The 26,606-nt window shown below is 38.0% G+C and overlaps 3 protein-coding genes across 5 annotated transcripts in view; 1 reads left to right on the top strand and 2 right to left on the bottom strand.

Moving 5' to 3' along the window:
• Positions 1-2,199: 2,199 nt before the first annotated feature.
• Positions 2,200-9,732, bottom strand: LOC141802883 (sodium-dependent neutral amino acid transporter B(0)AT1-like). Its single transcript, XM_074686672.1, has 12 exons — positions 9,528-9,732; positions 8,389-8,529; positions 7,264-7,401; positions 6,993-7,174; positions 6,767-6,877; positions 5,990-6,102; positions 5,771-5,899; positions 5,519-5,675; positions 4,874-5,078; positions 4,598-4,757; positions 2,554-2,716; positions 2,200-2,397 (listed from the first exon to the last, which is right to left on the bottom strand). Exons 1-12 carry the CDS (start codon positions 9,730-9,732, stop codon positions 2,200-2,202), a joined length of 1,902 nt encoding a protein of 633 aa, XP_074542773.1.
• A 2,527-nt stretch (positions 9,733-12,259) lies between these two features.
• LOC141803342 (sodium-dependent neutral amino acid transporter B(0)AT1-like) lies at positions 12,260-20,121 on the bottom strand. Its single transcript, XM_074687308.1, has 12 exons — positions 19,923-20,121; positions 17,347-17,487; positions 17,073-17,210; positions 16,801-16,982; positions 15,620-15,730; positions 15,419-15,531; positions 15,045-15,173; positions 13,348-13,510; positions 13,049-13,253; positions 12,788-12,947; positions 12,511-12,673; positions 12,260-12,418 (listed from the first exon to the last, which is right to left on the bottom strand). The coding sequence occupies exons 1-12, from the start codon at positions 20,119-20,121 to the stop codon at positions 12,260-12,262; spliced, it is 1,863 nt and encodes a 620-aa protein (XP_074543409.1).
• Positions 20,122-22,789: 2,668 nt separating this feature from the next.
• Positions 22,790-26,606, top strand: part of fhod3a (formin homology 2 domain containing 3a) — a 79,135-nt gene continuing 75,318 nt past the window's right edge. Inside the window, exons 1-2 of one of the 3 annotated variants that reach the window (XM_074686301.1) lie at positions 22,790-22,842; positions 25,659-26,192. In XM_074686301.1, the coding sequence (XP_074542402.1) occupies positions 26,028-26,192 (165 nt within the window). In that variant the 5' untranslated portion in view covers positions 22,790-22,842; positions 25,659-26,027. Of the gene's footprint in view, positions 22,843-25,065; positions 26,193-26,606 lie in introns of those variants that run through there. The other 2 variants (XM_074686302.1, XM_074686303.1) reach the window with 2 other exon arrangements.

Genomic DNA, 26,606 nt, shown 5'->3' with positions numbered 1-26,606 from the left:
GATGTTGTTTTAGCAAGACTAACAGGAGTCTAACATAAGCACATGTATGTTTTTTTTTTTTTTTTTTTAAAGAAACTTGACTGTTTTTTTAAATGTATATTTTACATTTTATTTTTTGATTAAAAATGACACCATACATACTTGTAAAAAAGAAAAGGGTAAAATTTCACACGTGGTTCACTTACTCCCTAAGTTGTGCTGTGATGCAATGCACTGTATTCATTTTTTCTGGCACAGTGTGTGATAATGTTTAACCTGAAATGCATCCCATTAACATTTAACTTTCTCATATACTATTCACAAAACTGTAACTAGCCTTTGTTTTATGTTGAGGGTCAATTTGACCCATTTCTGTTTTCATGTTGACTAAAGTGCCACTTATCCTTTCTTTTTCTTCATGAAACTTTGTGACTTTTCCTCATTTAAGGTCATGAACTTGGGTGTAAAACCTGGACACTTTAATGTGTAGTGAAATGTCTGTGCACAGTTTGTAAACAAAGATGATGTTAAGGGTCGTCTTGACCCAGACCCTCTAATATAAGTTAGCTGTTCAGATTCCAAATAAAGATGTTTCTGTGATGTAATTTATTTTCATTACTCAGTTCTTTTAATTTGGACTGCTTCAGAATAGAAATTCAGAACCAGAGATCCAGGAGTGTGCAAAGGAGGAACTTTCTCTTTCTTGTCCTTATCAATGTTCTCAAGTCATCTCTTTGACATATACACCAGAAATAAGCTCAGGTATATTTACAGCTGAAGAAGCTTCATCACAGATTTTGAACTGTGTGTGTTGCAGAGGAAAGAGTTCAGAGACAGAGACCAATGTTATTGATGATCCAGATTGTCAGTTTTCCTACAGTAAAGAGGATTCAGAGGACAATGCTGCTGTTGTCTTTCCATTAGAAGGTCATAGGCATCTAAAATGATAATATAAAGTGGTCAACATCACCAGTGCTGTGCACTGACTTCTTGTTTGGGAAGGGCCAAAATAAAAAGCGACAAGAACAAAAAGAGCACACATTTTGTTTTTGTTTTTCACCCAAAAGGGCAGTTTATTGTGTTTTAGCCAGCCGAGGGGGACGTTTAGTGATGTGTTTGCAAACCAGAGAGGCCCTTTAGCAAAGGTTTTGGCACTTTAGTGGGTGATTTGGTTCTAAAGAGAGCACTTTAGTGTGTGTTTTGCCAGGTCTGTCCTTTCCATGAGGACAGTAAAACAAGTTTCCTTTGTGTGAAATGATAGACTTAAATCTACAAAAAGCACAAAGGGACATTCTATCCAACATGTGGAGACCAATGGACATGTTGAACAAGGAGAATCTGAGAAAATGGGGTGAGTAAATGAAAAACAATGTGTTTGTGATGAGGGTAAAACCTTAACTTAATAGTTATCAAATATAGTTTGAAAATTTAAATGTGTTGTTAATCTCTTTTCTAATTTTTGTGGAATCTTCAACAAAGCTCTTATTGGTTTTACCTGTTTTTTGATTGTTTTTAGTGGATTTACACAACACGGGTCAAAATGACCTGCAACATAATCAACGTCTTTTTTTTTGTAACATAATACGAGGGCTAGAAAAACTTGAGCCTCAGTGTTGTGTGTCATAATGGTGAAAGTATAAAGAAATCTAAACAGAAATGCTCCATCTTCTCTCTGAAGGTTTGGCACAGGCATAATGAGACTGTTGATTAACCCGTTAAAAACCCATCAGAGGGTTTAGTGAATAAATAACATGAGCTCCTGGGCTTTTTATAACCTTTGAACGCAGTCAGATCAGCTGTTTGTTAATGCTAACGCCAACCTTCTGATGGTTGCCATCTCATACTTAGGAAAAAATGCAAACTCAAGATGTTGTGCCAACATCTTCTCATCAGAGCAAAACAGACAAAAACACATTTTCCAAAATGTCAAAATCTTTCATTTAGTTATGACACATTTACATATGAAATATGACTGTGCAGGAACTGAACATCACAGCAATAAGAAACACTATACAAATTTAAATCTACTCCTGAGCTACCTTATTTTACAGAAACACTTTCAAATTTACTTCTACCTTACAAGCCAATAGCCACTACAATGTGCTCTAATATCGTACAAGGCATCAGAAAGGAAGTAGCAGCATCCTGTCAGCATAAAGGCGTCACCAATGACAACAGTCCTTCTGTTATTAAATATTAAAACTTAAAGTATTCATTCACTCATTTTTCACTCATTTGTACTTTGGCTGAGATAGTGTCCAACTTGTCTCCGTAGTTCTTCTGCTTGCAGCATGTCTTCTGGATGAATTTGTAGACAGCAAAGATTGGGATGGCCAAACTGGGAATACCAGCCAGGATGAAGATGATGACATTGATCCAACTGGGATATGCACGGGCTTCAAGAGTTGGGAAGTTCTCCTGTAGCCAGAATCAAAGAAGATGTTAGTATTTATGTGATTTACTGTTTTAATTATTTAAATATGATTATGTGGGGGTTGTGAGTTCCTTATGTTGTGGTGTGTAATCGTCGAGTTATTCCACAAAAGAGAAAGTTGTTGTGATGAGTTCACTCACCGCTTCCTGGTCCCACACCAGATAAGTGGCTTTCTTGGTGACTTGAGTGACGAAGTAGAAAATCAAGATGAAGACCATAATGAGAGGACTGATCACCCTCCACGTCACTTGCCAGAATATGTTGGGCTTATGGCCGATCATAAACTCGATGTCCTTGTTAAACCTGTTTGGAGGAAATGGGAGGGAGACATGATGTTAGCTGAGTGTGCATGAAAGCACCCATAAAATATGACCCTGCACTTTCATCAGATACAGTAAACAAAACCGACTGGGTGGCATTTTGTCCGCACCACAAGGATTCTGTTCTGAACTTCTTTTTCACTTTGGTCTAAAACCTCACTTTTGTACTAACAGGAGCAAGAGAAAGAAGCCAGAGCGAGAACAACAGCTGACATTAGTTATGAAAACTCATGAGGACAGTTTTTGCTTCTGCCAGTAACAGCTTCTGTGAAATCACATTTACCAGCACTACAGTCTTGCTACATCACAAGACATGCTGTACTTCTTTATCTCTCCTACGATGATACATTATCTCTGTTCAAGGTTGGAAAACAATGATGTTTTCTTTCCACTCCTGCCAGTAACTGTTTTTGTCACATGGATTTACAAAGACAGAGCCAGGGGAAGGTTTTTTTTTTTTTTTTTTTTTTTTTACAATTCCTGTCTTCATGTCTGCTTTATCTGCGAACTCTAAGGTGGGTGAAGGTATCGCATGTTCAGATATTATAAATTAAAGATAACACAACAGTTTGGCAGCATAAATCTTTGATGTCACACTCTGTGACAGCTCAGACAGAAGTTGTGGCTTCAAGTTACACAACAGGTGTCCTTTTCTAACAGAATAAAAAGAGAGTAAAAAAAGGTGTCCTTTAAAGGTCCCATATTATGCAAAAATCACTTTATTAAGTCTTTTAGTGAAATTTGTGGGTCTTTGGCTTTCCTCCCAGCCCACAAAATGTGATATTCAATAACAAAACCTTTACTTAGTAGTGCTTGTGAATGTAAAATCCTGACCTAAAACAAGCTGTTTGTTATTTCCGGGATTTGCCCACGTCAGCAATTCCCTTTTTTGACCAATCAGGAGCAAGTCTGACCTGATTAGTTCACTGGAGCAGATACCCCCAAACCTCCTCTCCGCCCACTACCCTCCCTGGGAGGAGAATGCCAAAGTTGAAGAGCCATCACTGCTCTGTTTTTGGCTGTAAACAGCCACATAGTTCCATGCACAAGCTTCCCATCTCAGAAGAAGACAAGACTAAGTGGCCAGAGTTCATTTATCAAGGAAATGTACCAGCTACACTCAGTAAAACTGTGCATGTGTGTGCTAGTCACTTCACGGCCGACTGCTTTTCCAACTTTGGACAGTACAACAGAGGGCTAGTGAATAGACTGGTCCTGAATCCAGACGCATTACCAACCATCTGCCAACAAACTTCGGACCCTGGAAATGTGAGTATTTTAAATGCTGTGTGCTGTGGAGCAGATGTAAGAGCTTTTCCTCAGTGTCCCCCCTGTCTCTGTGTTAGCTTCAGGATGCTAACTTAAGCTGCGGTTAGCCTGTTGTTTTAGCCTGTAATGTTACAGTAAACGAGCTTTGCTTTTTTCTAAACATTGTGCACTTGGAGCTCGTGGCACCACTCTCAGTGACGCAGAAGAGCGGGGCAGTATCAGCGGTGGCTCATTAACATATGAAGGTCACGCCCACTAAATCAGAGCGTTCTGAACAGAGGGGCTATGAGAGCCTGGAAACAATGCTGCTGTGCTTGATTTATTGGCTTTTTGGACCAAGACGTGTTACTACCATTTCATGAAGACATCAATGATCCATATTAAACTGCAGAAAAGGAGCATAAGATGGGACCATTAGGTTCAATGTCAATGTTAGCATGTTAGCTAATATTGTTATGTTAGCTCTTAAATCAAACGCCTGAATCTACAAGATAAGTAGCTTTGTATTTTACTTTAAAGCCCTAATCACAAATCTGATAGAAGTGCAACAGGACTTGGACTTTGGTTTAGTAATCATCCTTTTTATAAAACTCACCTATCTATCCCATAGATGTAGACAACAGCAATCATTTCACAGAATCCAATGACCAGGAGAGGGATAGAGCCAGCGTAGGTGTCGAAAAGAGCTAACCAGTAGTTTCCAGAGGGCAGGGCAAATATGAGCCCCATAGCAAAAGATATCAAGCAAACCATACCTGAAAAAGAAGAAAAGCAAGTCAACCTGTGTTTGTTTGTTTTTTAAATTTAATTACTATCATTATTTTCCTGGTGTAAAAATGATTCATACTTAAGATTAAAAGCTAAAATTTACCGCAGAAAATTTCTTTGGGCCACGTTCGGGGCAGAATTCTAAGGTCCTGCAAAGGAACCACAACTCCCTCAATGTTTCCAAACATGGTGGAGAGCCCGAGGCAGAAGAGCATGACGAAGAAGAGGACAGCCCAGAGAGGAGAAACCGGCATCTTTATGATTGCCTCTGTAAACACGATGAAGGCCAGACCTGTCCCCTCAACTCCCTGAATTGATGACACAACAAACATTTCAGCCATTAATACTTTTGTATGTGTGATAATGTCAGCATCAGCAGCTTGGAAATATCAAAGTACTTCCCAGTCGAGCAGCAACCTCTGGTCTAAAACTATGAGACAATGCCAAAATGCTGAAATCTGCTTTTTCTCAAGAGTCTACTCGAGGCTGGCTCTGGAAGTACTGGAAGTCACATACACACCAAGCCAAGAAAAGTCTTCACAGCAGAAAAAGTCCTCCATCTGAATCTCTAATTTCACTATTGGCACATACTGTAAGGGAGGTGATTTTTTTTTTAACTCTGCAGTTTATAAGATCATTTCCAGCATGGCCGCAGCAGCTGATCTGCTTCAAAAACCAGTTACAGAGACAGATGGATGACATCACGGAGACCACGTCCATCAATTTTACAGTCTATGTTCCCACTGACCTGGCTGAGAAAAGACTTCATGTCACACTCCTGAAAGGTCAATCCACTGATGATGTCTGGTTGTGTCATGTTGAGGTGCTGCAGAGCCTCGTTGTAGTTGCTGGATGTGATGCTGTTTTCAGGGTAGTTGAAGGCATTCAGGAGCGTCATGATGTTTCTGTAAAGACACAAAGTTCAGCAGTAATAGCAGACTTTCTCTATACTCCCATTACTTTGTTTATTTTGTGTTTTTCATATGATACAGAAACTCACCCATCCATGCAGTCATCATATTTTTCTGTGGCCCTGAAGCCGATGATGGAGTAGATGACAGTTGCAGAGTACACTGAGGTGCACCCGTTGATGATGGAGATGAGAACAGCATCCTGCTCACAGTTGTTACTATGAGAAGAAAATGATCACAGGTGGTTTTATATTTCAAAAAAAAAAAAGAAGAAGAAGAAGCTTATGGGAGGAATGTTAGGTACTTACTGGATAGAGTTGTAGCTGGAAAAAGAAATGAGACCACCAAAAGCCAAGGAGAAGGAATAGAAGACTTGGGCTCCTGCGTCCAGCCAGGTCTGAGGATTCATTAACTCATTCACCTGAAACACAATCAGAAGTGGGATTTGTTTACAGATGATTTATAAAAACTGTTCAGTTATATCATTTTTTTTTTAACTCAAACTGACAACAAACAGCATATTTAAGTGTCCAAGCTTGTTTTCTATATTCAAACTGTTTTTCAGACAGAAAACGAAACCACAAGGATTTTATTGGCTGATGTGTCAGTGCCATAAAAAGCCCCAATGATACACTGATTTATTTATTACACACACTAAATTGATTTAAAGCTGTTATTTGATTATGACTCATAAATAAAAGTTCAAAGAACTTTTTTTTTTTTTTTCAGAATTTGTTGACAGTAGGCTATGTCTTTGAACTTTTGCTATCGGCTTTTACAGCAGTGTGGTAAAAAAGCACCAAGGACAATAAGATAAAAGCTAAATCATCTCCGCTTGGCTTTTCTTTTTCTGACTCTACAGGAAAACTTGGACTTTTTCTTTTCATGGATTAAAAAAGTTTTCAAGTTTAAATTATAGTTGCACCATGTACTTTAGGAAGTTACAGCTCTCTAAAGAAATGCTTAAATCCTTGATGTCCTTCCTGATATTTGTGACCTTTTAATAAGTAAACTGACCCCTTATGTAAAAGAAACAGTTTTTTTTTTCAACAGCATGTTGGTTAAGCAGTTAGATCAGGGCTTACATCTGGTGTGAAGAGGAACTTTATCCCCTCCACAGATCCTTTCAGTGTCAGTCCTCTGATGAGGAAGATTGTGAGGACCACATAGGGCAGAGTAGAGGTGACATAGACCGCCTGAAAAAACAAGACAATGACAAAATGAGCTAAAGATGAGTCTACACATATGAAATTAATAAATGATGGGGTTTTTTGTTGGTTTTCTCATGAGTTAGCTCATTCAGTTCCAGACCTTTCCTGTGGTCTCGATTCCCCTGATGCAGCAAACGTAGAGCAGAGTCCAGGCAGACACCAGGGCGAGCACCATCCACCACTGCAGGCTCCCCTCTGAATCGATGGCTGTGGACGTGTTCAGCGTCTCTCGGTACCAGAAGTAGTCCACAGTGGTGCTTCGAGCACACTCCTCCACCAGGCCTGGAGAGGACAAGACCTCAGGGTTTAGGATGACTGGACAGAAGACGCTGGAGCCTCTTTGTCTGTTATTCTGATTCATTACAACATACCTGTCTTGTTTGCATTGAGGGGACACTGGCTCCATGGTAGAGGATTCTGAAAGGAGTTGAAGAGGTACCACATGATCCAGGCCATGATGGTGTTGTAGTACATGCCCACCAAAAAGGAGACAAGCAGGGATGCAATGCCTGTAACACGTAATGACGTTTGATTGAAAATTTGTGAATATCTAAACAGGCTGGTAGAAATGCATATCTCTATTTCAATGGCTGTAGAGCTGGAACTAAATAAGATGGAGCCATTATTCTTTTTGCATATAAAACCAAATGAGTTATACTTTCATATCGTGTTTTCACACGCTGTTTCCTCCACTAATGTGTTTGCAGAAATCTCTTTGTTTAACGTTGAATACACGTCATCAAGTTTGTAACATTTAAATTTTAAGAGGTACAGCCATGACATTTCTGCATTTAAAAAATACTTGGGAAAAATTGTATGGTTTATTGCACTATTTAGCAATCTATGTAGTCAGTCTGGACACAAGTCAATACATTTTATTACTGTTGGGGATATAAGGGTTGTATTGATGTGTCAAAAGTTTTATATGAAAAATGACACTGCAGCATGTAAAAACGTAAAGATAAGCTCTGGCTGACTTGGTTTGGTAGATCATGAAGAGTTTCACTCAATTCTTCATCCAGCCTGCAAACTTTAGCAAAACAGCAATGCTAACACAATGATATAAAGTACATCTCGTGCTCTCTATCAAAGTCCAGCTTGTTGGAACATAACAAAATCATTTATCATTGACATTGTTGCATAATTAAAACTAGGAGTGGAGGGAGTGTCATTGGTTTTCAGGCTGTTGGGAGAGTAAAAGGTTGATACCAGGGGGAGAAGTGACCATGGTTTTGCCAGTGTGACCGCACCCTAAAACAGGGTGACTAAAATCATCTCGATGGGATCATGAAGGTTTGTCAACGAGAATCCATTTGATTGTTTTTAAGACACAGAACAGAGCTTTATGGTTGAAGGAACAGTCAGGACTTTCTGAAAATAAGTAAGAGTTCATTTTCTGGGGATCTTGGGTGGCACAGATATGAACTTTGCCACGAGCATGGCTGCAAAATAAACAACCGCTCAAATGGTGAGGAGGAGTGTGTGTTTTCACCCACCGACTCCTGTCAGGTATGGACTGATTGATCTCCACACTCCCACACTGCCTCTCCTCAGGCGCTGGCCGATAGCAAACTCCAGGTGCAGAAGTGGGATCCCCTCCAGGACCAGCAGGATAAGAAACGGTATCATAAACGCTCCTGGAGGAACAAAATTAACATTATGAGAATGAGTTATAAATAATATTAACCTGTGAGCTTACTTTACACAAACACAAACAATGCCAAAAGAATGTCATAAGAATTCAAAGGGTTTTACATGGTGCTTAATCACATATTTTAAATCATTTAAAACTATCAGCAGTTGAACGGATAAGAATAATTATGCTTCAGAAGTTAATGGATGCAATACAACACTAGTAACTTTGATACATTACTATACAGTAGAATTCATATATATATTTTTGACAGTATAAAATGATACAATTCACTCCAATAAAATATGGTTGAGTAGAATATATTAGGTGATTATATGTTACAATATGATACAGTATGACACAATGCTGCGCTACAATGAAATGCCATGACATGATTTGATACTTTATTTGATTTCAAGTGCAACATAATCAAATATTATCCAAAATGAGACAAAAATGTAATGTTTTCTTTATTGTCCTCAGCAGAGTGACATGAAAGGGACAAATTAAGGTTACTGTTGAACAAACAGCCAATTCTATAATTTAAACATATCTCCGCACCTGTTTTAGTATGAACCTAGTGCTGAGACTTCTTTTGTGTGTCTGAGGGTTGCTTGTATGGACATGGTTGATTTTTACACCAAACTGGTTTCTGTACATATAAATGTGATATATATATATATATATATATATATATATATATATATATATATATATATATATATATATATATATATATATATATATATATATATATATATATATATATATATATATATATATATACGTCATATCTGAGTGTTATCACAAAAACTTTCATTAAAGATACCAAACACATGGGGATTCATTCCTCCTCCTAAGTACATAAGGAGACCAAATGGTTTAAAGTTATATTTCTAACAATAAATTACCTGTTCATTTCACCATAACTCCTCTCAAATTTCACACACGCCTCTGTTTCTAGCAGCTTGGAGGAACTCCAACACTGTCAGCCCAACTCACCTCCTCCATGACTCTGACACAGGTAAGGGAACCTCCAGACGTTGCCCAGTCCTACACAGAATCCCACACAGGTGAGCAAATACTGGGCTTTGTTGTCCCACTTGGGCCTGTCTCCAGCTTCCTCAGTTTCCATCCTCTCAAGCTCCTTATGAGAGAAAATCCGGTCGTCCAGTCCTGGGTTGGGAAACTTCACCTTCAGCTTCATTGTTGCTTTTTGAGAACTTCACTGGATTTAGAAACTGGAAACAGTATCAGATAAGTCTTAGGTGATAGACCAGTTGGCTGTTTTGTCACTTCCCCACCAGTGCTCTCAGGGCTGTGTCCTCTCTCTGTGGACTGTGTCTCTCAGAATCATTCACCCCTCTGTGTGTCCTGAGAATGCATGCTGAGTTATTTTACCTGACCTATGGTAGCAGTTATCAGTAGCTCATTACAATCTGTTTTGCATTATGTCAACTCAGCATGTTCAAGTGGAAAAAGGTGCAACCTCCATGATAATGGTTAATACATCACATGAAGTCATCAAACTTTTCATTTAAAATGAGTCAGGATTCATGAGCTGGGTAAAAAATAGTAAATTGATGTGATGATCAAAAAGTGAGGAAACCTTTATTGCGGTTCCTAAAAAAGTGATAAATTGAACATTTTGAAGAACCCTGTGGATATTTTCTGTTTAGTTAGACTGACAACAACATGGAGTTCAATCACATTTTTAATCACATCATATCTCAAACATCAGAACATGAGTCAGATTGTGTTATTATGAAGGGATGATACAACATGAAATGTTTTCTGTCTCTATTCTTATATTGTCACATTTTGTTTGCTGTACATGTTATGTAATAAAGAGTCCATTTAAAACTTATCAGTGCTCTTCTGTACAATTATTAACTCAAGGAAGCAGGTGTTGCAATCGTCAGTGTTTCTTTATGAATAGAAACTGTAACAAATCCTATCTGGGCTGCTTTGACAATGCCTATAAACTTTTTCTCATGTACAGTGTTTGCATCACTGCTGTAATATGATCAAATCCAATCCTAACCAATTTAATTCAGCACCTGTCACTTTGTTCAAAAGCAGACAATGGCTCCAGATTGATGCACTTACTTGACATGTTGAATACTTTGCTTATAAGTCTATCAACAAAACTCACTTTATCAAACAGTTTGAAAATGAACACTGCTGAGTTTTTTAGGTTAGTTTTGAACCCAGTTTGAGTCTGAACATTTCTGTTGAAACTAGAACCCATCTGGAGCTTTTTCACATGGCTGAATGCTTTATCTTTTCTGTATGTTTTTGGACAGTGGGAGGATGAAAACCCATGCATGAACAGAGCGAACATGCAAACTCAACATAGAAAGGCTCCTGCCCAGCTGGGAACCCAGGAACCTTCTTGCTAACCACCTTACTACTATGCAGCCCATAAATATTTCTCTATATAATGGTACAGTTTTTATTTATTTATTTATTTTCAGTTTAAAATGTTGTCTTTTTACTATTTTCAGTCAGATACAAGGCTTACAAAATTTGACAGGTAGTATATCTTTCCTGATGAACATCTGATACTATTAAGTTAGAGCAAACACCAAAAGTCCTTTGAGACTATGAGATTATGTTATATACTATGTGCTAGCTGCTAGGCATCAACACTGTTAGCAACAAGTGACAGGGCAATTTAGCACTCAGATATTTTTAGAAGCAAAAGTTGAAGGAGATTATATGTATATATATATATATATATATATATATATATATATATATATATATATATATATATATATATATATATATATATATATATATAACCAGGACTGATACCTTGACAAAAGACAATGTCTAATCAATTTCCATGACCAGCCAAATAACTATCAAAACAAAATAAAAAAGGGAAACAAGTTGTCGTTATTGAGAGCATTTTATTACATTAAGTGTTTCGGAGAAAATACTTCTGTATACACCACGACATACTACAACCATAGTCAGAAAACAAACATTCAATAAAAATGTATATACAGAGTAGCTAAGAGCAGAAACATCAATACAAGTAAAATCTTCATTCACACAAATACACAAACAAGAGCACTGTCTCCTCCATGCTTTATAATACCACCTCAGTTTGTGCCACCTTCATATGAATATAATCTGTACGTAAACAATAGAAATAACTAAACGCAATCTGTGCAGATGCTTTGCACTAAAAAATATACCTTACATTTTTCTGAGAAGTTGGTTATTCATGGAACCAGATTTTTAGTTCTTAACTTAAAATCACTTCAATGCTTTACCAATTAAACACACTTCATATTCCTTGCATTCAAAAAGTGAAAGTTAAACGGTAGAAAAGAGTGAAAGTACAACAAAAGTTAATGTTAAGTAGGTAAAGTGTTCAGCACATTAGCAGCAACAGTTTATTAAGCATTTAATCAAAGATACAAGAATAGCCCTGTTGATTAAATCAAGTTTTGGAGAGGTTAATCCAAGCAATCAACATGTGCACATAACACCCAGAGCTCAAACAAAGTTTAAATTAATCAATAATAAATAATATGCATTGCACTGGCCCTTATGTTTTTAGTGTAGACACTAAAATTAAGGTTTTAGTAAAACATCCATGACACCCTGAAAGCAACGTGTTGTATTCTTGACAGTGTATGATGAGAGGAGTGTGAGTTTGGACGTGCTGTGAAGTACAGCCAAATGAAACACTGAACACTTTGTACTGGATAAAATGTTCAGCTCATGCTGAATCTGTTCTTCTTGCAGCAGCATCTCTGAATCAGTTTGTACAAAGCCACCCCCGGGACGAAAAGACTGGGGACTCCAGCCAGGAGGAAGATAACAGCGTAGACCCAGCTGGGATACGGTAACGTTACCAAGGCTGGGAAGTTTGCCTGTGAATACAAAAAAGGAACGTATCACAGAATGAAAACAAATATCAGAGATATTTCAGAGCACTTTGACTGGTCAGAGTTGGGAATCATACTGAGCTTGGACTCCAGGTGATGTAGGTCAGCTGAGCGTTGACTTGAGTGATGAGGTAAAACACAAAGATGACCAAGACAATCAAAGGGCTGATGACTCTCCACGTGGCCTGCCAGAAGATGTTTGGTTTGTGTCCAATCATGAACTCAATGTCCTTGTTAAACCTGACGAATGAAACAGACCAGACTCTGTCTTAAAACTATCATATTTCATTTTATAAATCTGGATTTGACACTATGTGTAACTACATTGAACCACAATTGACACAGTTGTCTGACCTGTCCATCCCATACAGGAAGGCCACACTAGTCATCTCACAGAAGGCGATAATAAGCAGAGGAATGGAGCCTGCAAAGCCGTCAAAGAGTGCCAACCAGTAGTTACCAGACTGCAGAGCGAATATCAGGGCAATCAAGAAAGAAACCAAGCAAACGATCCCTGAAAACACAGAACAGAAATGACCTGTTTACAACCACTCCATGGTACAGATGTGCTTATTCTCAGCAGACCTGGAATCATAGGTGTCTGAGATCAATCACCTGTGATCACTTCTTTAGTAAAACTCTTAGGAAAGATCTTTAGGTCCTGCAGAGGAACCACCACCCCTTCTACAGCTCCAAACATGGTGGAGAGCCCGAGGCAGAAGAGCATGATGAAGAAGAGAACAGACCAGAGAGGAGACAGAGGCATCTTAGTGATGGCCTCTGTGAACACGATGAAGGCCAGACCTGTTCCCTCCACGCCCTACGGCACATGTGAACAAGCAGCTTTATCACCCAGAGGACTTTTAACTGAGAAAGGAATGAAATAACTTTGATAGTTAATAAAATAATCATACATCACTGAGGAAGGTCTGCAGGGTGCAGTTACTGAGGTCCAGCCCCTCAATGGTCTGTGATCCTGACACTGTGCTGTTGAGATGCTGCAGTGCTTCGTGGTAGTTGTTTTCTGTGATTGAACCCTCAGCTAGATCAAACGCATTCAGCAGCGCCATGATGTTTCTGAAAGACAACAAAATAAGAGAAATTTAGTTTTTTTCAAAGCATAGAAGAGTGTGTGATCTGTGCTCAGGCATCTGTTATTGAGCCTGCATGGTACGTGTTGTGGTTTCAGCAAGTAGAGTCACATCCCATTCACAGTAATCTGACAGGGATTTATTTATCTCTGTTAAGTAAATGTGCAGCAAACTCTACTGCTGATCAAACACTTTGAATGAAACAAATTTGTTTGCTGTGTCATAAAGCCTGTTGGCATATAGATTTCCTGACTTCCTGGAATTTATCAGAAATATTCATCTTTTTTAATAACTTTAAAAGTTTTTTTTTACTTATTGAGACGAAACCTGACAAGGCATGGGGCAATGGTTGGTATGATGTCGAAATCAAAAAATATGCTTTAAACTTGTTAAAACGACATGTTAGATGTTTTTTTTTAATGGGTAGTTTGTATCTTTCTTGTTGTCAAAGTATTTTTTAAGATATTTCGACCATTTTAACCCCTTAAAGAATCAGTCCCATTAAATTGCCAAACACTGTATTCACAAAACCATGACAAAAATTAAATAATTCTCCTTCCTAAGAAGTTATGCAAGTGTACTGATGAAATGAGTTATTTGTTACGAAATATAATCTCAGAGTATATTTAAAATATCTCATTTCTAAGCTTGATTTTATGGATTTTGTTGTACCAAGCAAGTCAGTGTGCTGTAGGCATTAATGTTTTCTCACTTATTGGGTCAGTTGGTGTGAATTCATGTTAAGTTTTATTTTTACAGTGCAGTAGACTGCTAAAATCATATTCACAGTAACTTTTTTGCACAATATCAGATTTTTTGCAAGAAAACATTGGTTGACACTGATTGACATTTATCGGTTAAACCAACTGGCTACATCTTTAACCTGCATGCATTTTGAGTGCCCATATATCATGGTGTGATTATGACTTTGCTTTTCTAAATATCTCTTACTTTCAAGTTTACCCATACAAAATCATTTTTTTGATATCATAGGACTTAACAGAAGCTTCTGAGCAATTCACTTTTTACTGATAAAAAAAAATCTATTTTCAAAAATAAAAATGAATAAACAAATAATAATAATAATAATAATAATAATGATAATAATAATAATAATAATAATAATAATAATAGTTATAATAATAATAATAATAATAATAATAATAATAATAATTATTATTATTATTATTATTATTATTATTATTATAGTTATAATAATAATAATAATAATAATAATAATAATAATAATAATAATAATAATTATTATTATTATTATTATTATTATTATTATTATTATAACTATTATTATTATTATTTTTATTTTTTTTTATTATTACTATTATTATCATTATTATTATTATTGTTGTTGTTGTTATTTTATTATGGAAGGGGGTGAAAAAAGATATGACAGGGTGTTAACAGTGTTCCGAGACTGAGAGAAAATTAGTAGCTGGCTAAAATATTAAATCTTTTTACCTTATTTAATGTATAGAAGATGATCTCATATAACTTGCACTTACCCATTAAGACAGGCATCAAACTGTTCTGTTGCTCGGAAGCCGATGATGGAGTATATGACAGTGGCAGCAAAGACAGACGTAAAGCCGTTAACCAGGGCGATGATGACTGCATCCTGCTCACAGTTGTTGCTGAAAAAAGAAAAATCAAAAAGCAACAAAAAACATTGATTGTCAATATTGAGTTATGAACATCAAATGCAGGGTAAACTCTTAAAGATGCGACTACAAAAGTGCTATCTATGATTCTTTTATGTGCTCCTTATATTTGGACCTCTGTAAAGCTGGGTTCAAAGAAAGAAAAGAGACCCTTTGTTCTGTTCCCGTCCCCTGATAAGACCCCGGTAGGAGCAGAGTTTTATGAAGTGTGAACTTACTGCACAGGGTTGTAACTGGAGAAGGAGATAAGACCTCCAAAGGCCAGCGAGAACGAGTAGAAAACCTGAGCTCCAGCATCCAGCCATGTTGATGGGTTTATCAACTCATCGAGCTGAAATAGTTTAGATGATCAACAGAGGTTAATATCTTTAGAGTGAATGAGAAGGAAAAAGTATGAGTATAATAGAGGCTTTTCTTACATCTGGTGTGAAGAGGAACTTTATTCCATCTACTGATCCTTTAAGAGTTAACCCTCTGATGAGGAAGATTGTGAGGACCACGTAGGGCAGGGTGGAGGTGATGTAGACAGCCTGAGAGACAATATATACTTTAAGTATGTATTAAAAGTTTTTCAAAGAAATCAACATGTTATCTCTGAAACTAGGCACTTCTGGCATATTCTTGGGCTAATTTTCACAGCCCTCGTCTGTGTTCCAAAACTGGGACCACCATACTACCAGTCTCGCAAACATTTTGTTGTGTGTCGTGTGTGTGACTAGACAGTCTATTGCATGTCTGTGTTAAAAAAGAAAATAGCAGGAGTCATTATGTCTTTGTTTAGGATGTCATATGGAGGGAAACGTTAGAGTGATTCTAAGGATCCTAGAATGACAGATGATAATTTGATGCTTTCCTCTGGGACTGGAAATCATAACCGGGGCCTCTGTCTTAACTAGTTAACCTAAACTCGAGTGCCTTTACAATGTTTGTCCTTAAAGTGACTTAGTGGAAACTGTATAGCTAAAAGCGCCTCATTGAGGTCACTTGACTGCTCTTAACCTGTGACACTTTTAGGGTCAATACACTGAGCTTGGCCAATACACCGCAGTTTGGTTTTATCATCAAGTCAAAATTTAATGGTGTGCTTTGTTTCTGTTTAATTGTTACATAGCACAGAGATATGGATGATCAAAAATGCCAAAATTAAAAATAAATAAAAGGGAAAATAAAAAAATATAAAAATATACACATTACTAAATAAATAAATAAAGAAAGAAAGAAAGAAAGAAAGAAAGAAAGAAAGAAAGAAAGAAAGAAAGAAAGAAAGAAAGAAAGAAAGAAAGAAAAGAAAAGAAAAATAAATTCAAAATTAAATGTGGAAAAAGAATTCAGTATCATTAAATAACTAAAGTGCTCTGCTCTCATATTTATTTATTTTATGTTGCAGATGCTGTCCTGATGAGGAGGCGGTCCTAAGTGTGGAGACGGTCCTAAGTGTGTCTTGGGTTGAACTATTGTTTGATCGACAAGTGAATGCAGAAATAGACTACTCGCCTGTCAACAGGCAGAATGTTTTTTTGTTTTTTTTTAAATGTATTTTTAATTTTGGGCAGTTTTGTTCCTCCATTCAGAGACACATTATAGCTGTCTGTTGTCCTACCTTCCCAGTGGTCTCTATCCCTCTGATGCAGCAGATATAGAGCACACTCCAAGCAGTAACCAAACAAATCACAATCCACCACTGCAGACCCCCAGAGTCCTCAATAGCTTCTGACGTGTTCAGTGTCTCTCTGTACCAGAAGTAGTCCACTGGATTACTGCGTTCACACTCTGACACTAAACCTACAAAACAAAAGACACACTGTTTGTGGGGTCCATTAAGGGTTATTGGGTTGTTAAAATAGAAATAAACTCTTCAAAAGGGGGACATGCCTGTTAGGTTTTTATTGAAAGGACACTGGCTCCATGGCAGGGGCTCCTGGAAAGAGTTGAAGAAGTACCACATCACCCAGGCGATGATGGTGTTGTAGTACATGCCCACCAAGAATGAGACAGACATGGATGCAATACCTGAGACAGACAGGTAAAAAACATGACTCATCAATGGTTTTACCCACAGGACCCAAACAGGTTTCACTGTCCCTCAGTCATAACCAAGGATGACAAAAGTTTATCTTGATCAAAAAACAGACAAGTAAGCACCAACCAACTCCAGCCAAGTAAGGGTTAATTGCAGTCCAAGCCCCAACACTGCCTTTTCTCAGGCGTTGCCCGATGGCAAACTCCAGATGCAACAAGGGGACACCCTCCAAGACAAGCAGGATGATAAAGGGGATGATAAAGGCACCTGTGGACACACCAACACAAGCTTAGATAACTGTGGAGATAGAGGGATTAGAGTGTTAGATACAGTTTACTGAAAATTTACTGAGTGAGACAGCGTACATCTCCTCCACATGGCATGGGTATACTTTTATTTAATATTCAGTCTTCACACAAGTCCATTCAATTTATGTTTCAAAACATATTGAGCCATCACATATCTGTTTAACGGAAATAAACAAGGTAACTTTTTATTGTGTCTGTTATCTTACATGTTGTTTTGTGCTGTTTGGTTTCAGGGCTAAAATGCTTGTCAGGCACACGTAAGCAGATAGCAAAGATTTATATCGACTGATATGGAAAAGCTGAATCACACTCACACCTGATTATGATCCTTTCTGAATATTCATTCTGAAACCTTAAGCTTGTGTTGTGTCATTTAGACTTGCTGTTGTTGAATTGGCTCACAGATGTCACCACAGTGTCAATGGCTGAGCGTCAGCTGTTCAGGATTAATCATCACTCTTTCCCAAAAGCTCGTGTTTTACCTTGACATTTGTGGCACAGAGATTGTTGCACCTCTGAGTTGTTTTCATCTTATCTCAGAGGTGCAGGAGAGTTCACAGCAAGTTAAAGATACAAAGAGTCTCTTCACCTAACTGTACCAATGCATAATAGCCTCTGCATGTAAGCCTTTTGTAATCTTTAGCCAATTCTTCAGGGCATTTTTGAGAGTGAAAACTTTGTCAGTCAGTAGTGAAACATTTCAGTTTCTGTATTCTGTAAAATATTTCATCAACCATCTACCAACAAATTAGCTAAAGAAATCGAACCATTATCTGCCATGCTACTCATGCTAGCTGCTCATGCTTTACATTTATTCTGAATAAAGTAAATTAGTCAAGATTACCACATCTCATACAGGAGAAATACATTCTTAAGAGCAACAGAAACTAATTTTTATGTCTCATGAAAAATTAACAGTTTGGTTTCTCTATTGTTCTGCTGTTAAGATCAAGATATTCTCTATTAATTCCCTTGGGGGAATTAATTTTTTACACCTTAAATCATGCTAAATATATACACACACACACAAACATCACAGTGACATGAACTGGTTAGAGAAGGAACAGTGATGGTGCTCCACTGTCAGTACATACCATAGACTGTATATAACCTGAGCAGTTGGGGGATTTAGTGCCTTGCTCAAGGGCACCCCAACAGCTCTCAGGAATTTAAGCCAACACTTTATCAACCATCAGCCTAATTCACAATTTTGGTCTGGGGATGGAACCAGCAACCCTTTGATTCCTAAACCAAGTCCCTAAGGGCTGAGCCACTAGTGAATTCTGTTCCCTGAAGACTGAAGTCTGTTAATTTGATGCTGAATTGATCAGTAGGCGCTGCTAAAGAGGTTTTTAGCTCTAAACTTTCAAAACATGAAAGTGTTAGCATTGTAAACTGAAGCCTGTTAGCATCATGACATCAAGGTTTAGCATAAATAACAAGCTTGATGCTAGCTGTAGCTTTAAGTTGTTTGCATGCCTGCATTCTCATAATCCTTTTTTTTTTACGAGTTGATTCAAGTTAGTTAAAACAATGATCCAGTTTCAAGCAACTTTTTGTGTTTTAAGGATAAAAGACTTTTAATCTTTCTCCATGCTCTGAATTGTCATATGTGATCTTTGCAAAGTTTTGCTTGTTGTGAGTCTTCATATCATGAGTTATCTTCATTTGATAAGTGACAGTGCTATCAGTCCACCTCACAGCACCACAGAAACAAGCTGTTTGTTCACGTGCTGACGCCCTCAACAGTCCACCAGAAAACTCATTTTCAGACTTTTCTGTTGCTTATTGTGAAACAACAACAACAAAAAAAAACTGTGCAAAAAACTGTGCTTTGACACAAAACAACCAATCAGCTTTACCCTGTGCTGTCTATTCTACTACGTATGTTAATATTTAACCTGAATCACTTAAAGTCCACATTTTATGCTCAGAGTGGTGTATCATGGTTTTATCAGGCTATTAACAGTGCGTAGTTGACCTGAACAAGTTTAAGTGTGTGTTTTAACCATGCACTTCCTGCCTCTCTGGAAAAATAAATATAAATTTGACAAATAACAACTAAGAAAAATGATGTTTCCATGTATTCTTGCATTTGAATTACATTTGAAAAAAACACACACAAAAAAAATGACCAATAACTGGTGTAGTCACATCAAAAATTCACAATCAGATTCTTGTTGCATTTTACGGGTTATGTGAAAAAAAAATTTGAGTTTTCAATTTAATTCTTGTGCCAAGGCTGGCCCGTCCAGCATATAAGTGAACCGATGTGAAGCTTTGCAGCATTTTCATTTTGAAAAACAAAGAGGACACTTTCAATTTTCGATGCTTTTCTTACCACTGGATGTTGTTATTATTTTAATGTTTAAACAGCAGATGAGATAAACTTACCTCCCCCGTGGCTTTGGCACAGGTAAGGGAACCTCCAGACATTGCCCAGGCCCACACAGAAGCCCACACATGTGAGCAGATATTGAGTCTTGTTGTCCCATTTGGGCCTGTCTGCAGCGGTCTCTTTCTCCAACTTCTCCAGATCTGCATGAGAGGGAATCCTCTCGTCAAGCCCCGGGTTAGGGAGAACCAGTCTCATGGTGTCTGTAAAGTTAGTGTGGTCTGCAGATCCCAAATGCCCAGCAGGCTTCCTCAGTGGGAGGAAAATGTGAGGCTCCGAAGCTGCCGGCTGTCCTAAGTATAACTGCTGATAAGAGCATGAGAGTGTGTATGTGTGTGTGACAGTGTGTGATAGCGTCTGCTGCTCAGACGACCTTTTTATCTTTACATCTCATCTGCCACCCTAAGGCACATAAAGGACAGAGATTTGGCATCTTTTACCCCTGACAACAATTACTCATCAGGTTTTTAGATTTCTAAACTCTTAAGATTTGACTGTCAGAGTGGAATCTGGTAACAAATTATTTAAAAGTGAAGGCCTCATATAAATTATTAACCACCAAGACCAACTCCTGCATACTGCATTTTTTTACACTTCAAGTCAAGTAGATTCAGTTGTAGAGTCAAAGTTACAAATTGACCGAGGTGTGTCCCCCATGCATCTGTAGCATAGCGCGGCACTACTTTAGCGCTGATTGATGGTGTCGTGAAGATATTTGTATCAAAAATGGCAAAAACAGCATTTAGTGTACATACCATTGCTCCCTCCAGAGTCTCAGTTTTAAATAGCAACAGATTAAATTATTTTATATTTTAATGCCAGTGTCATTTCTGCTGCAATGCTAATGCTAATGCTAATTTTAGATTGTGACCCCAGCTGCTAAAACTGAGACTTTAGTTTCTTGTCTGCCACTGTGACTTATTAAATGCTGCAAATTCTCTCCTTATGAAGAGTTAACCCTTCAACTTTCACTTTTTAATTTAAGGGATATATAGTCCATTTCACTCTAAGATGAGGAAATAATAAGTCCTGTCTCTAAGATGGGACATAATGTGTGCACTGTACATCTTGATGTTTGGTTTTTGCAAATAATTCTTAAGGGTATGGCTGAGACCAGCTCCTTTTGTGAAGCATCTGAACCCTGTAAAGCCTGACCCATCAAAAATATCCAAAATATTCTATATTATTTTGTTCATAATCTTTTTTTAATTTAATTTTTTTTTTTTTTTTACATTTGATTAATTAGGCCATTTGGCAACTTTTTCAGTATTGTTTTTTTTTTTTTTTTTGTAAAAATGCATTCTTTGAATACAGAAAGTAGTCATTTTAAAGAATGAGTGACATTTCAAATGTCATTGCCACCACAACGTCTTGAAAATTAGCGAGGATTTTCTTAAAAAAAAAAAAATTGTGTGGAAGATTTCATCAGAGCAGTAGTTTTGAAAAGGTCCAAAATACAACTTCAGCTGCCGGCAGTGGTACGATGATCCTCAAGGGGAGATGGGAAACTATTTATCCTGTTGATGAGATAAAGGTCTTTGAAATGTTTGGAGATCTATCCAAGGTGATGCATGTAATAATTGATGAAACGCTCAGAAAAATGTCAGGACAAAAGTAATTTTCAGACATAGCCTATGGGGCATGAACTTCTGTTTGAAATGTTGTATGCCAATTATAATGAGCCACTGATAAACACTATGATAAAAGAGACAGCACTCGAGTAGATAAGATAGAGAGGCATTTGTTGGAGTTATGGTTTTTGTCACTGAAGATGTCACTTGATCATTACTGCCACAATATATTTTCCCGAATTGGTTTATCATCTTAACCAAATCAAACAAAACAAAAACATTTAGACAGTAAAATCAGACATGAAGTTCAGAAAATAAATACTGCAGAATCAGAGGGAGAGATAACTGATTGATAAGAGAAGGAAACAACATAATCTGCAGTTATGAGTCAGCAGATAAGTTTTTTTTTTATCTATCTTTTTGGTTTGGGTGTGATAAATAACATCAGTGACTGCTCTCACAACAAAAGGTTTAGTCTATATTAATGTGGTCCTGCATTTCTTAAAACTGTGGTTGCTGTCTGTATGAATTAAAAGAAATTAGGTCAGTGATGCTGGTACAGCATAAGACCAGAGTTATTATTTGTCAGTCCTATGTCTGTGAGGGACAGACCCACAGTTATCCTGTACTTTTGAGTGGTTGGAGGGGATTACTCTTGAAGTCTGATTTGTGCGCCAATCACTGAGCAGCTGTATGATCATTTGGGTTGGACTTGTTCAAAGTTAGCTGAAGTACTGAACAAAGCTGATCTGAGGGAAATTCACTTATTGTTGTTAAGGGCGTCATACAACCCCACTTTTATTAAAACTGATTATCCCTTTAAATTGGATGAATATATTTTAAAAGCATTTATCATTAACATTGCTAATGTGCTTTCATAACATCAGATTTATTTAATATTGGTGTCAAGTTCAGAAAGACATAATAAAAGTTGTAAAATGATTTTTTATGTGCTGTTTTTGTTCTGTTTCTATTTTATTAATCTGTCTTTGATTTCCTGTTTCTGTAGATTTGCTGTGTTTCATGGCTTGTTTCCTTGTGTTGTTTGGATTATTCATGTGTATCCTTGTTGTTTATTAATAATCTACTGTATGTCTTGTGTTGTATTCTTTCCTGTTTTATTTTGTAGGTCTTGCTCCCTGTGTGTCAGGTGTAGTTTTACTTCCTGCCCTTGTGTGTTTTCTTCCTGGCTGATTGCACTCATTAGTTTCACCTGTGTTTCATGTCACACCTGTGCCTGATTACCCTCAGTGTATTCAGCCTCTGTGTTTTCCTGTTTCTTTGTCAGGCTATATTCATACCTCTCTGTGTTCCTGTGAGTTTTCATTGTGGCTCTTTTCCTTTCCCAGTGAGTGTTTCGAAATTTGGTTGTAGTTTTCTTAGTTTTTATTTAACAAATATTTTCCATTTCTGTATTATTATTTTTCATTTCTTTCGGGTCCTCCCCTCTGTATTTAACCTGCTTATGTCCATGATCACAGATACTTTCTGAAAAAAACATTGTTTGATTATATGCTTTTAATGTGTGGACAGACCTGCGTGTCACAGAATGGTACGCTTACCTGGCTCTCTTTGCTTTTAAAGGTAAAGCACTTACCTTAAAAATGAACCAACAACTAAATAACAAATTTGGTTGGAAATGCTGTTGATAGTTTTCACTTAAAGTAAAAAAGCTAAGTATCTCCAGGATACTTTGTAGAGGTATAAATAACTTGACTCTATTATTGTAATGCTGTATTTACTCTCCCACAGTGACTCAGCTGATACCAAGACTTCCTCAGGGTAAAGTGCATCACACTAGAGTCATTCCAAGGTCACAGAAGAGCTATAAAAACTGGAGAAAATAAGCACACCTTGCCCTTTCACCTAACTACTGTTATGTCAGGGTAAAACGGGAGAGTGAAGGGGAGAAAATCTCAAAAATTGTTGAGTAGATCTCAGGATTTCTGCTTTGATATCTGTTCCCATTCAGACAGAATTGACCATGTTGTCTTGTTTAATGTTATTCTTTGATGGGCAAATGCTCTCTTTAAGGTCATTGTTTAACAATTATTTAAAGTTACTTTCTTCAGCAACTTGTTTTTGCATCACTTTTTGATATCTATCACCAGGATTGTTGGTATAAAGGGAGGGATCTGCTAAATAACGCCTCCATACATATCACCCGGCTTATTGCTGTTTTGAAGCACATCAGCTCATTCATGCAGATGATTTATAGCTGAGATTACCGTTCTATGTTTAGACATAATTCCTTACCACGTTGGAGGACACTCCAGAGTGAGCGATAAGGGGATATAAAATGAGCAGGTGTTAAGGAGTGTGAAGAAATCTTTGTACTTTAGCCCTTCTTTTACAGCCAGTCATTACCATAAGATGCACGCTCCCAACATCACCTGCACTTTACACGTGTAGGTGATGCTTTTTTCCCTCTCTCATGGTGTACTGAGTGTAAAATGAAGTGATTTTCTGCCCTCAAGTGGTCACGAAGAGGTGATTTCAAGCATTTCCCCCTCAGGATTAATCATGTTACATAATAGATTTATGGATCTTACTCACATAGGCAGATAGTGTTTACAGCTGTTAAGGGAAAGGGTTTATGATGCAGTGTGTGGACTAGCACTGTGTAATTTATTTGTTGATCACACACCATATCTTAAAGTTATTAATGGCAGAGCACTGGCCTGACCTCCAGGAGCCAACTGAGTACACCACTGTGTGTAAGAGTCCTGCCAAAAGAACAGGAGTCTTTGGGGACTAAACAATCTGCATTACGATAGTTGTGCTGTGCTAAGTCACATCCCACACCTCAAACAAAGAAAAAATCCAAGAGCTCATAGTAATCTTGTGATACAGTTTGTTTTAAAGTAAAGCAGGGGGATTGAGCTTGAATCAGACCCACTGATAAAATTATATCTTAAGTTATGACCTCATTGAAACGGGTTACAGAGTATCTGTCACTGCACATATTTAAGTATTTTAAATAAAAAAACATATTGTACCAAAAGTACACAAAAGTAAGCTAGCTAGCTAAATAAAAACTATGTGTATGGCAGGGCCGGCTTTGTGGGTGGGCCCAAAGATCCCAGGCCCACCAGAAACTTTTCTTTTAATTTTCATTTATTTGTTTTGAATTAGTTTTAAATGAGCGTTGTAAAATTTTGTCACTTTATGTTAATTTTGTTTGTGTTAGATGCCCTGTCTCTGAAAAATGAGCCATGTTTTTTAGCCTGTTGGTAAAATAAAATAAAATAACCGAGTAACAAAACATTCAGCTTCATGTGGGCAGGATCAGAACATTTTTGGGGAAAGACTGTAGATTTAAAATTATTATATCTTGCTGTGGTTAATTTTTTTTTTCTTACAGCCTATAATAAAAGGAACGCCATAGCAGTGCAGCCTACTGGTATGTTAGAGCGCCCCCCTTTGGTCAGTAGCATGGAGAACAATTACAGGTAGATCTGACTGATGCATCACAGGGTCATAAAAGTGAGAGGTCAATCAAATATGCTTTAAAACCACAAAAAGTAACAGAAGTATCTTGTAATTATTATTATTATTTTTTTTCAATTTATTTGTTAATTAAATTAATGCTCTGTAAATCAGTAATATAAGGCCTGGCCAAAACTGAAATCCTGGTTTTGTCCCTGGTGTTTTGTCTCGGTTTGAAGTATAGGCTGCATTTAAACTTAATGACCACAAGAGGGAGGCATTGGTCAAAAATGTGCTCTGAGATGGAGCAAAACTCTTTACACCAGATATTTATTTCCGTAACAGGCTACTTCTTTGGAGCAATGTAACACACAAAGCTTCGTTTTTCTTTTGGAAAGCTAAAAAATCTTGTTTTTATTTTCATATTTATGAGTATTAACGATATATGTGTGTTTGGCCAATTAGCCACGTCTTGGTTTCGGCCTGGTCCAGCTCTTTGTCTCGAGATGGATCTTCATCTTTTTCTCATAATTTAAGTTCTGCACCTCTGACGGGATCAGTGCGACTAGTTTTCATTTAGGAAGCCACCGCTAAGCCGGGGACACTGACAGGAGGGGGAGGTGAGGCAGAGGGGAAAATAGATTTGGGAGGGAGGGAGGGGGGAGGATTTACTGGGACTCAGACAGACAGCAGACCGGCTGTCCCAAGCTGCGCTGATCCTTCACTCTCCGGCAGCGAGCTGAGGTCCGCCTGCTGCCTCCTCTTCATCAGCGGCCACCTGCCCCTCCGGGAATACCAGCGGCATCAAACAGCTCCGGGTGAGCTCAGCCAGAGCAAGGAGGCGAGAGGAGAAACTGACCGGCTTCTTGTGGCATCTTTCCGGCTTCCAACCACCCCCTCCTCCTCCTCCTCCTCCTCCTCCTCCTCACCACCCGCCTCTCCCCCCTGTCCTGCGGGAGGACAGGCTGCGCGCAGGGCTCACTTGGCGACCCGGGTTTGTTGTCGTTACCAGGAGAGGAGCCCACAGCGACCACAGCCTCAGCTGGTCCGGCTCTCAATAAACCGGGCTGCCCCTCTCAGAGGAGCCACTTGCATGGATGCACCATGGCCACGTTTGTCTGCAGGGTTCAGTTTTTAGATGACACCGATCCGTTTAACAGCACCAACTTCCCAGAACCGACAAGACCACCGCTGTACACCTTCAGAGAGGATATTCCCCTCATCAACCAGCTAGCAGGCGTCCACCGGCTGCTCAAAGCTCCACACAAGGTAGGATTAACCAACAGCTTGGTAAACAACGATAACCTAGAATTCACCCATCTTACTCAAGGAGAATGTAGAAAATTTGTTTATAAGAGACTCAAAGTTCACAAGAAGAGGATAACTTCAGATGTTGAGAAATGTTGGTGAAAGAAAGTTTTTTTTATGTTTAGATTCACTAAAAGGTTGAAATAAGAGCCGCATGAGGTTGTTTGGCAATCTTTAAGACGCCTGTTTTCCACTTTAAGTCTTCTGCAAATAAACTTCCATACCCACCATTCAGAGGCTATTTTGAGAGCACATGCAGGCTCAGCTGATTGGCTCTCCAGACCCAGGACTGAAACAAGGTTGCAAATGTTTGCCTCAGAGTCCACAACAATAATAAACATCAGCTTCACTTGTTTTCGACCAAATATCCCGGAA

Source organism: Halichoeres trimaculatus, unplaced genomic scaffold, assembly GCF_033239565.1.
Source record: "Halichoeres trimaculatus isolate MK-OKI-2021-1 unplaced genomic scaffold, fHalTri1.1 fHalTri1_scaffold_14, whole genome shotgun sequence".
Classification (NCBI taxonomy): Eukaryota; Metazoa; Chordata; class Actinopteri; order Labriformes; family Labridae; genus Halichoeres; species Halichoeres trimaculatus.
The sequence above is the reverse complement of the archived record's forward strand: the minus strand, read 5'-3'. Positions and strand labels throughout refer to the sequence as shown.